The following is a 12,213-nucleotide window of genomic DNA, read 5'->3' as shown; positions in this document are numbered from 1 at the left end:
TACCGTTAACCACCACCCTCTGAAGTCTGCCACTAAGCCAATCTTTAACCCATGCAGTTAGAGTCTCTCCTAATCCCATCGATTTCATCTTGTTCAGCAGCCTGCGGTGTGGGACGCTGTCAAACGCTTTGCTGAAGTCCAGGTACACGACGTCCAAGGACTCTCCTGAGTCCAGTCTTCTTGTTACCCAGTCAAAGAAGCTGATTAGATTGGACTGGCATGACCTACCCTTGGTGAATCCATGTTGGCTGGGATCCCGGAGATCTTCCTCGTTCAGGATCGTATCTAATTTATATTTAATTAGTGTTTCCATGAGTTTACACACTATTGAGGTGAGGCTTACCGGTCTATAGTTCGCAGCCTCAGCCTTGCAACCCTTTTTATGTAAAGGAATGACGTTGGCTGTTTTCCAGTCCAACGGAACTTTCCCCGTACTTAGTGAGAGATTGAAGAGCACTGCCAACGGTTCCGCCAGAACATCTCTCAATTCTCTGAGCACTCTTGGGTGTAAATTGTCCGGTCCCATGGCCTTGTTTACCTTTAGCCTTGCCAGTTCGTTGTAGACATCTCCAGGTGTGAACTCAAAATTCTGAAACGGGTCATCCACATCTTGTTTTATCATCAACTGTGGTCCGTGTCCCGGTGCTTCGCAGGTGAAGATTGAGCAGAAATTTTCATTTAGTAGTTCTGCTTTTTCTGAATCCGCCACCGCGTAGTTTCCGTCCGGTTGTCTAAGGCGTACTATACCGTCTGTGTTCCTTTTCCTATCACTGATATACCTAAAGAAGGATTTGTCCCCTTTTTTAATGTTTTTTGCCAGAGTTTCTTCCACTTGAAGTTTGGCCTCCCTAACTGCTGTTTTGACCGCTGCAGATCTGGTCTTATATTTTACTTTAGTTTCTCTTCTCTGCGTACGTTTGTAGGAAAGAAATGCTTTTTTCTTCTCCTTAATGAGTTGCGAGATCTCTTCAGTGAACCATTGGGGTTTGTTGTTTCTTTGCCGTTTATCTACCGATTTTATGTAGCGATTAGTTGCTTCGTGTATGGATGATTTCAGGTACGACCACATAGTTTCCACATTGCCGGTCTCTGCTTGGTCCTGCAGCGTCTGATGAACGAAATCTCCCATGCGTGCGAAGTCGGTGCCCCGGAATTTGAGCACCTTTGTTTTTGTAATTGATTTAGGGGATCCTTTCCCAAGGTTGAACCATACCATGTTATGGTCGCTGGAGGCTAGCGTATCTCCCACCGAGACCTCTGAGACGCTTTCCCTGTTGGTGAGTACCAGGTCTAGGATCGCCTGGGCCCTAGTGGGCTCCGTTACCATCTGTCTGAGATGTACTCCTTTTATGGAGGTCAAAAGCCTCCTGCTGCTGCTGGTTGTTGCTGAAAATGTTTTCCAATCTGCATCAGGCATGTTGAAGTCCCCTAGCAGTACAGTGTCGCCCCGTAGAGTTATATTCTCTATGTCTTCAATTAATTCTGCGTCCATATTTTCCGGTTGTCTTGGAGGTCTGTATACCACACCAAGATACAGGCATTTTTTGCCACCTCTTGCCAGGTTTACCCAGAGGGACTCCCCGGTATACTTGACATCAGTGATCCTGGTGGTTTTGATGTCCTCTTTAATGTATAGTGCTACCCCTCCACCTAACCTGCCCTCTCTGTCCTGACGAAGTAGATTGTACCTCGGTATAGCCATATCCCACCCATGTGCGTCCGTGAACCAAGTCTCAGATATTGCCACCACGTCCAGGTTGGCATCCCTTATTTCAGTTTCCAGTTCTAGAATTTTATTGCCTAAACTGTGTGCATTAACATACATGGCCCTCCACACTTTGTGTTTGTGTTTGCTAAGTCCCTGTAAGGCTATTCCTGACTGAGTCTGTGTGGCTCCTAGTGAACTGTTTGCAAATTGGGTCCTTACCTCGGAAACAGAGTGTCGACTCGTCCCATCAGGATAGTTCCTTTCCACACCAGTATATGAGTAGGTCCCCTCCCCCAACTTACCTAGTTTAAAGCCCTGCGAAGCAGGCGGGCTAGTCGGTGTCCGAAGATGTTCTTAACCTCTGCTGGTCAAATGGAGTCCGTCTGGTCCCTGTAGTCCCTGCAGCGCCTCTCTATGATCCAGGAATCTGAAGTTCATATCCCGACACCATCCCTGTAGCCATTCGTTCGTTCTCAGGATGCATTCCTCTCTGGCTCTTCCCTTGCCTCTAACTGGGAGGATTGATGAGAAGACTACCTGCGCACTTGTCTGCTTCAGCCTCTCACCCAAGGCTCCGAAGTCTCTGGTGATGGTCTTTGGGGTGTTCCTGGCAGTGTCATTCGTACCTATATGGATAAGAAGCATAGGAAAATGGTCATGAGGTGTAAGTAGTTTCCCCAGGCTGGTGGTGACGTCCCGTATTTTGGCTCCAGGCAGACAGCAAACCTCTCTTGAGTGTGCATCCGGTCTGCAGATTGGTCCCTCGGTGCCCCTCAGCATGGAGTCCCCAATGACTATAACTCTGCGCTTCTTCCGTTGTGGAGGGGGAAGTCGGTCAGCAGATGGGGTTGCGTGTTGGGCCTGCTCCTGTTCTTCGAGTTCTTCGTGCTGAGCTTGCTCCTGTACCTTGTTGGCAGCTTCTTCCTGAAGAATCTGGAATCTATTCTTCAGGACGAGTTGAGGGGTTGATGTAGGGTTGGCCTGTTGGGAAGAAAAAGAAGAGGATGAAGAGATTGAAAAAGGGGGGGGGGGATCTTCTATGTTTACCTGTGGAAGAGGTCACCAACTGCCAGGTGTCATTGCTGCCAGCCATTTCCTGTATCCCAAATGTTGGCTTCAAAGCTGATGATTTGGGTGTCTCGAGAATGGACTTGTCGTGGGTCTGCTCTGTAATTTGGGACAACTCCTGAACGACTCCGTCGATGTAGGCTTCATCCTCTCGGATGCTTCTTAGGCGAACCACCAACTCCCTGAGGCTCCACAGTTCCTGCATGAGGGCTCCATCCAGCTGAGCAGCCTCCTCTGTCTGCGTGGAGACTGTAGTGTAGTGTCGGGGGGTGGATTCGGTCTGCACGGAGACCTCTGTCCACCGTCCTGAGTCCTCCTCCCTTCGTACGCCGTCCGTGATCTCCTCCAGGGTCCCCATGGTGGCCGGAATGCTGGATTTGATTGTACCCTTGGCGCTTCTAGTCCTCCCTGCCATTTCCAAGTTGTGAATTAGGTCTGCCTGTCAATAAATTAGAAAAAGAAAAGAGAGTTAGAAAAATCCTACTGAGTGCTAGTGCGAGATTATGAAAGATTTGGGTGTCTGAGAGAATAAGAAGTTAAGAGCTGAGGGTATCTGAAAGGGTTAGCTGAGTGTGAGTTAGCTCGGCGTGCAGCTAGCTGAAAGAATAGAGAGAGAAGAGAAGAATGGGACCAGAAGAAAAAGGGTTGTTTTTTTTTTAGTTAGAAGTTTAGGATTCGCTGCTGGGCTGCCTGGGCTCCTTCCAAGGCTCCTTCGCAAAGGCGCTCTCGCTAAGGCGAGCGCCTTCGTCTGCACGCCGAACGGCCGCGCGCCGTTGGCACCCCCCCTCTTAAGGGGAAGTCCGGGCGCTGATGTAGCTGGTGTCGCGGCCGGTGACGCGGGTGGGCGGAGCTAACTCTCGCCGCTACCCGCTCCTCACCGCCGCTGTGTTCCTCTCCTGGCTCCCTGCCTAGAAGCCGCTGCTTCCTCCTACTGCCACGCTGTGGCTTCCTTTGCGCCCGGCTCCCTTCTCTTAAGGGGGAGTCCGGGCGCTGATGTAGCTGGTGTCGCAGCCGGTGATACGGGTGGGCGGAGCTAACTCTCGCCGCTACCCGCTCCTCACCGCCGCTCTGTTCCTCTCCCGGCTCCCTGCCTAGAAGCCGCTGCTTCCTCCTACTGCCACGCTGTGGCTTCCTTCGCGCCCGGCTCCCTTCTCTTAAGGGGGAGTCCGGGCGCTGATGTAGCTGGTGTCGCGGCCGGTGATGTGAGTGGGCGGAGCTAACTCTCGCCGCTACCTGCTCCTCACCGCCGCTCTGTTCCTCTCCCGGCTCCCTGCCTAGAAGCCGCTGCTTCCTCCTACTGCCACGCTGTGGCTTCCTTCACGCCCGGCTTATACTCACCGAATGTGGAGGGTAATTTAAGAGTAGTATAAGAGTAATTTGAGCCTAGGGATGAGTGGACTGTAGGGAGGGTGGGTGGGTGGGCAGAGGCAGACAATAGTTCACAGGTTGCTGTGAAAGCTGTCTTTAATGCTGAGCCTCTACAACCTCTCTCTTAGAACCAGGGCACTAGGCCCAGCATTTTTCCCCTCAAGGGTCACCTGTGGAGCCATCTAACACTGGCAATAATTTCTCTTGTTCCTCGACCTTTTCTGAAATCAGCCTGAACCTCAGGCAGTTCTTGCTTAATGTATTATTTTCTAGATATGAAGTTTAATTCAATAAAATGTCACAGCTTCCTTGAACTTTGTATCCATTATTATTACCACTGTTTTTCCAACTTGAGAGCTCAAAACTTGTTATAACAAGTCAAATGTTTAACTACCATTAAAACAGATTATTTTACTTTTAAAACAGATAATAAATAATTAGGTCTCATTGCATAAAATGGGAACTGTACTCAAATAGCACAAGTTGTGCAGTCTTAATAATAGCCCACATTTGTTAATTCCCCTCTTTGTGTTTCAAATAAAGGTGTACAGTAGGAGAGCATAGACATTGCAGGGATATTTCATATGTACACCAAAAAATAAGTTTAAAAAATATAAACCAGGAAAATTTTATGCATTTGTCTTAGGGGCAATATCTCTGTAAGAAGAAGAAAGTAGACTAACATAGCTACTACTACTTTATTTATTTGGAAAATCTTTGTTTTTACAGATTCTAAACAGTGTTATGCTGTCTATCGATTTCTTTTATCTGTAAATCCTTGTGATATTGGTGAACTGAATGCAACTCTTGGAAATTATGTCTTACATGAGCCTATGAAAGCTGTACAGGTTTTTCAGTCAGTAAGTACTTAAGAACCCAGTTATGTTTATTTAGTCACTTGCTATATAGTACCTGAAGATACAGATACAACAAAGTGATTTACAAAAAATGCAAAAACTTAAATGCAGTAAACCAAGTAAAAATTTTAAAATACCAAGCATAATGACATGAAATTACATGAGACAAAGGGAAACAAGGCTAGTAGAAAGGAATAGACAAAGAGGGGCTAATTCTATCAAGAATGTACTAGTGTTTACTCAGCAAATATCTAATCTGGCATTTCCATGATCAGAATACTAGCCATATACATATGTATGTGTGAGTAAATGTTGCCAGCTATGCGATATTCTGTAACTGCACATATCTTCAATAGCATGTAGTTTGCAGGCGGGTGTTCATATGGGTGAAATATGGGCAGGGCACACACTTGTGCATGTAATTTATGGAATACATATTTCTAGAATCTAGACAAGAATTTACACTAGCTCTATGGCTGATGTAAATGTTCATACTTAGATACTTACACATGCACTGGTATATACCTAGTATTTATATAGAAAAGTAGGTGCCTGCTTAGCTCAAATTAGGTACTGTCATGCACTGGTATATACCTAGTACTTATATAGAAAAGTAGGTGCCTGCTTGGCTCAAATTAGGCACTGTTTTAGAGAATAGCCCTTAAAGTGCTAGTAAATTAAACAAACCAGCCAGCGACACAAAGCAGGGTATGACAAGACAGATGCATAAGGTGATACCACTGCATGACCTACATCTGCTGCCACAGCCCATCAAATCGGCTTCAAAGAAAAAGGCTTTGAAGTTGATCTAAACTTCTTTTAGGAGATCTCTAGATGAAGGTAAGCTGGCAGGGCACTCCATAATGTATTAATAAAATTTGATATACCATATTTTCCAACATGTGAGTCAATGATGAGGTTGGCTCTTAGGCATTGGTGAAGTGAGGCTTTATGGCATCACAGTCTAGACTCTGAAATGTTGCTACTATTTGTGTTTCTGCCAGGTGCTTGGAACCTGGGTTGGCCACTGTTGGATACGGGATTCTAGGTTTGATGGACCTTTGATCTGTCCCAGTATGGCAATTATGTTCTTATGTAATAAAAAACATGTAACATAAAACAAGCACAAAAGAACTCCAATAAAATAATAGGTAAAGCACTCATTCAACAAGAGGCCAAATGAATTTGTGTGTCCCAAGAAACCCAAGCACTCAGTTCCCAAGATCATTTTTTTTTTTTGCGTTCAATCTTTAAAATGTGCTTTATATAGAGCCTTAATTTTAGGAAAAGTGTTCAGAATGAGTATTGGATTGAAGATTGTTCCAAAGTTTCATTGCAAGAAAGTAGAAATTAGACGAATGCGTAGACTCATAATGATCCTGTTTGGGATTAGGAAGAACTAATCTGAGTCTAAAGACCTAAGGGTATGGGAGGTGTGTATGGTATGATGGAAGAAGCCAAGTCCTGAGTACCGTACTATGTTTGTGGGTGAAGTATTGGATTTTAAATGAAATGCAAAAATGGATGAGTAACTAATGGGGGTGGTAAAAAGTGCTGTTATGTTGAGAGGAGATGCCTACCAACACTGCATTGCATGGATGAGCTTATAGAATGAATCAAAATCCAAGAAAGAGTATTAATTCAAAGTATAGAAAATTATTTTGAAGAATATGTGAACTATGTTGATGGAAGGATAATTTAGAGTCAAATATGACTTCAAAGTAGCAGAAAGCCATAATTGTTGGAATGGGAATTTCAAAGAGAACTAGAATATGCAAATGTTGGGCTAATGAGCCAGTGATCCTGCAGGTAACAGTTTTGTCGGGGGTTGAGTACAAGCTGGTGGTCTTTTATTCAAGAGCCTAGAGAAGCCACATATTTCTGAAGAGGGGGTAAGCTCATTGCAAAATGGTGCGCATTGAAAAACCAAAAGGATGTCATCTGCCTAAACAAATGTTCTGATATTAAATAATTGCATGAGGGGTAACCAAAGAACTAGCAAATATATATTAAAGAGAATTGGAGAAAGAATAGAACCTTGGAGGACATCAGAAGTAATAGGATGTGAAAAAGATTTGGTTTGTTTAGTGAGAAAAGAAATAAACCAGCTCAGGATAGTACCAGTTAAATCTGTTTGTGCAAGATGGGGGAGCAGAAGTGTGTGATTAACTAGATCAAAGGCAGCGGATAAGTCAAGACAGACACTCGGAGTTGTATTACCTGCATCTAGAATGCTGATGAGCCAGAGAAACTGAAACAAATTTCTATAACAATGGAAAGCAGTAGCTATTGTCAGTAATTTATCTTTAAAATCCAGCATGGTACTGGAAGGTAGCTAACTTAATGCTGATTTTTAAAAAGGGTTCCATGGGTGATCCAAGAAATTATAGACCAGTGAGTCTGATGTTGGTGCTGGGCAACATGGTAGAGACTATTATAAAGGACAAAATGATAGAACATATACATAAGCATGGATTCATGAGACAAACCAACATAGGTTTAGTAAAGGAAAATCTTGCCTCACCCAATCTACTACATTTCTTTAAGGGGTGAATTAACATGTGGATAAAGGTGAGCTGGTCAATACTGTGTATTTGGATTTTAAAAGGCATTTGACAAAGTACCTCATAAAAGACTTCTGAGAAAATTAGAAAGTCACAGGTAATGGCCGATCCAGGTTACAAGTACCTGGCAGAAACCCAAATAGTAGCAACATTCTATGCTACCAATCCCCAGGGCAAGCAGTGGCTTCCCCCATGTCTCTCTCAATATCAGACTATGGACTTTTCTTCCAGCAACTTGTTTAAACCTTTTAAAAACCCAATTACATTAACCGCTGTTATCGTATCCTCTGTCAACAAGTTCCAGAACTTAACTGTTCTTTGAGTGAAAAAATATTTCCTCCTGTTGGTTTTAAAAGTATTTCCATGTAACTTCATTGAGTTTCCCCTAGTCTTTGTAATTTTTGATAAGAGTAAAACAATGAATCACATGTACCCATTCTACGCTAGGGAGCTTTGTCTTCCCCAGCCCATAGAATCTGTTTTGGAACATCCCATTTTTTCAGGATGGTATGGCTCCCAAATTACAAGAAAGGTGAAATTTATACCTATTAATTTCCTTTCCTTTAGTCGAGCATTACCGTTCTGAGACCCACCCTTAGAAGGCTAATCCCTTGGACTCTCAGGATACTCTGCTCTTTCTCATTCCTTTGAATAAAAAAATAAGATGAAGAATGAATCCAATTGCAAATTAGGATAGTGAATGCCATCGATGTAGTAATTATGCTTGCTTGATTATTACAGCCTTCTTGGAAAAAAAACAAAAGACATTGGGGGGTGGTCAACGCCACAAGGATGGTCTAAACTCCCACAGTGATGGACCTTGGTACCACAAAAAAGCAGATGTCCATAAGCAAACTATGTGAAACCAATTCCTGGACTTCCAAGAGTTAAAATGGTGTGGTTTATTAATATAAAATGTAAATATAAAATACAAATGCAATAATAACAAATAAATACAAAGCCAAACACTCAAAGCATAAAGTCCTTGCTGTAGTCAGATGGCCAGACCCAACACGGGCCGTGTTTCGGCAATAATTACCTTCTTCTGGGGTCCTTCAAATCAGCTATAAAAACTGCTGCTTCATAAAAGAAACTTTCTGGAGCTTGCCTGTCCTGTGTCCAGTTCTTTGCTGAGTTCTGCTCCCCAGGTAAAAGTGATTTTATGGTTGGCTTTCCTCTCAGCTGCTTGTTCTAGGTCTGGTGCAGAGCTCCAGAAAGTTTCTTTCTATGAAGCAGCAGTTTTTATAGCTGATTTGAAGGACCCCTGAAGAAGGCAATTATTGCCGAAACAGGGCCCGTGTTGGGTCTGGCCTCTAACTACAGCAAGGACTTTATGCCTTAATAGAGTGTTTGGCTTTGTATTTATTTGTTATTAAATTAGTATTTTATATTTATATTTTATATTAATAAACCAAACCATTTTAACTCTTGGAAGTCCAGGAATTGGTTTCACATAGTTTGCTTGTTGATTATTACAGCCGCAGTGGTTAATGGGGTGCATTACAAAAGGACATTCTGCTTTTGGCAGTTGTATACTTGAATTTTCCATTGAGCACCAGCAGGTTATACTGATGAATTTGCTGGAAGAGATCAGTTTTAGAGAATGACACGGGGAAAAAAATGTGTCCTCGTCACTGCCCCGTCAACGGACCACCGTCCCCTTCACTGCCCCGTCCCTGCCATCCCCTTTACCGCCCCGTCCCCGCAGCATCCACCCTCACCTCTCCGCCCTAAGAACCTCCCTCCCTCCCCCTTACCTTCACGGTGTAAAGAAACTTAAGGGAAGGTGGTCACCGATTGCGCGCGTGGCACCTTCCCTCCCTCCCTCCCTCCCTACCTACCTACCTACCTCCGGCCAAATCTATCTCCCTCCCTGCCCCTTACCTTTGCGGCGCTTTAGAAAAGAAACTGTTGCTGGCGACGCCTGCCTCCCTGTGCCACCCTGCAGTCGCGTGTGTGTGGGCAGAAGCTTCTTCTCTGACAATTGTCATTTTATAAACAAATAAAACAGAGCAAGGTTCAACAAAACCTATCTCCCCTCCCTTTCACAAATATCCCCTTCACTATTGTGAAAACTGAACAAACCAAATTACTACAGAATGCTGCATAGAAAAATCAAGCTAACAAAATATTTTAGTCACACATGGCAAGAATAATGTTAGGGGAGTGCAACTAGGGCAACTGCCCCCTGGTCAAAGAGAGAAAGCCCTAAGCCAGCTGGAAGCTATAGAAGCACAGTCTGGACTTTGCGGTCCCCAGCTATGTCTAATACCAGCTCTAGCAGGATACATATTTCAAATCTGAAATATTCTAATCACAAAATATAAAATAAATTTATTTTTTTTCTTTTTGTTGTCTGGTAATTTTATTCTTCAAATCACATTGGTCTCAGGCTTTGGTTTTAGGTTCCTTCTGTCTTCATCGTGGCATGGCTGTCTCCTGAAGGTAAAATAGGCGTCAGAGGAGCTGGGGAGAAGATGCCGAGTCTGACACGGGCACAATTTTTTTTACCACAGGAGTAAGACTTTTCACCGCTCCCATGGGGCAGTAAAAGGTCTTGTCCCCATTCCTGTGGCAAACCAGTTGGAAATCTCTCCATTCCTGCGGATTTACTACGGTGACCTGCGGTTTACTGTGGTAAACGGTCCCCGTATCATTCTCTAATCAGTTTTTCTCTGTCTCCTCCTGCTAGTAGGAGAGGATAACAACCACTCATTCAGCTAAAGGAAAGGAAATTATCAAGTATGACATCATTTCACCTTGCTACTCTGCCTATATTAATTTTGGAGTTGCATTGATATGGGGAATTCAAAAAGTAATCTATCAGACCAAAGGGCATTTAAAAAGAATAGAGTAGAATAACTATTTTTCCTTCCAAATAAAGGACTGTTTCTGAATTACAGGTCTGTGCTAAATCTATCCATACATTATCATTAATTCCACAGTTACAGACAGAAATTCAGGTAAGTTGATAGTTTTTGCAAAGTTTCATCAAAATGAAACAACAACTTGTGTTTGGATTTCTTGAAAAATCTTTCAGCTTTATTTCTTCAGAAGTTTTTCTAGTAAATTGAATTTATTAAAATTCTTACATTGCTCTTTACATATAGTTATTTTTTGAAAGATAAGCATCTTGAATAATTCATTTGAGTGCCAACTTGGAGGAGCTTCTCTCAATCTCTAGAACTTGCAAAAAAGATTTTGTGCCACTAAAGGTACAAAATCCTTTATCCAAAATTCTGAAAACTGAAATTTGACGTGAACCGGAAGTAGTCGATTTCCAAGACATGACACATGCTGAAACCAACACAGGTGCATGTGTTTCTCCTGATTTCTGCATAGTTCAGGTTGGAGGGCTGGAAAGTGGCAAAGAGAGTTGCAGATTCCACTCAGAGTGGCAGTGGGAAGCAGAAAAGGTCAGAGGACTGGAAAATGGCAAAGATGCAGATTCCACTCAGAAAAATGAATTGGTGAAGTTTTTACAATGAGAGTGTTGACAAGAAATTAATGAAAACCAGAAAAAAACATTGCATAAGGCAAAAAAAATTAAGATTTTGATCATTTGCTGATTGAAGGGAAGATTCTCAACACTAAAATGTGCCTTTAACATGCTCAATAAACCAGTTCCAGCCAGTTTAGTATTTTAGCACCAGATTACCAAAACTGCTTACTGTGGTCTTTAATGAGTTTTCTAGCAGTCTCCAATACTGTCATGCAAATGTAGTACAACAAGATCATTAATATTAAAATGAGCACTCCAAGCGATTCTCTATAATCAAGTGATTCCCTAACCTCGCTGTGCCTTAAGCAACCTGGGCCAATCAGAGCCTTAGGCTCCTCCCCAGCATATCCCAGGATGCAATGGGAAGGAGAAGGCCTGCCATTTTGTAAGAGGCAGGCCTGCCAACTGGAGCAGGTAGGCGTCCCTCTGGCTGGACTTCCTGAATAAGGTAGGGAGGGGTAGGGAAGGGCACAGGGGGAGTTGGGAGAGAGTGGACCTCTCTCCTGCTGCGGGGTATGGTGTAGAGTCCAGGGCATGGGGGAGTTGGGGGGGGGGGGTTGTGTGAGAGTGGGCATCTCCTGCTGTAGTAGGGTGTAGAGTTGGGGGTACAGGGGGAATTGTCGAGGGGTTGAGCAATGGCGAGAGAGAATGGGCATCTCTCCCGTATGGGGGGTGTAAAGTCTACACAGGAGTTGAGGGGTTAGGTGATGGGAGAGAGTGGGCATCTCCCCCGCTGCTAGGTGATGTCAGGAGGTTGTACGATGCGGCAGGAGAGTGGGCATCTCTCCTGCTGATCTATGAGTTTAAAAAAAAAATTTTATGCAGTATATTTTGCGCATGTGCTGATCGCTACCACTAGCAACTGATCTCAAGTAAATTTAGTGAGTCTATGCTCCGCGAACCTCATTTGCATGCACTGTTTTTGGAGAATGACTCACTTTTTAAAAATCATTACAAGAAGAATAATAATAATTTTTATCCCAGGACAAGCAGGCAGGTATTCTCACTATCACGGGTGATGTCATCCGACAGAGCCCCGATACGGACGTCTCACAAGCATGTCTTGCTTGAAGAAACTCAGAAGTTTCGAGATGCCCGCACCGCGCATGCGCCAGTGCCTTCCCGCCCGATGGACCGGGCGTGTCT

At 43.8% G+C, this 12,213-nt stretch overlaps 1 protein-coding gene across 1 annotated transcript in view; it reads left to right on the top strand.

The window, feature by feature from the left end:
• The window catches only part of MCMDC2 (minichromosome maintenance domain containing 2), an 89,706-nt gene that overhangs the window by 11,071 nt on the left and 66,422 nt on the right, over nt 1-12,213 (top strand). Inside the window, exons 3-4 of the mRNA XM_033934257.1 lie at nt 4,874-5,004; nt 10,469-10,528. Of these exons, the coding sequence (XP_033790148.1) occupies nt 4,874-5,004; nt 10,469-10,528 (191 nt within the window). The remainder of the gene's footprint in view (nt 1-4,873; nt 5,005-10,468; nt 10,529-12,213) is intronic.

This window comes from Geotrypetes seraphini, chromosome 2, assembly GCF_902459505.1.
Source record: "Geotrypetes seraphini chromosome 2, aGeoSer1.1, whole genome shotgun sequence".
NCBI lineage: Eukaryota > Metazoa > Chordata > Amphibia > Gymnophiona > Dermophiidae > Geotrypetes > Geotrypetes seraphini.
The sequence above is the reverse complement of the archived record's forward strand: the minus strand, read 5'-3'. Positions and strand labels throughout refer to the sequence as shown.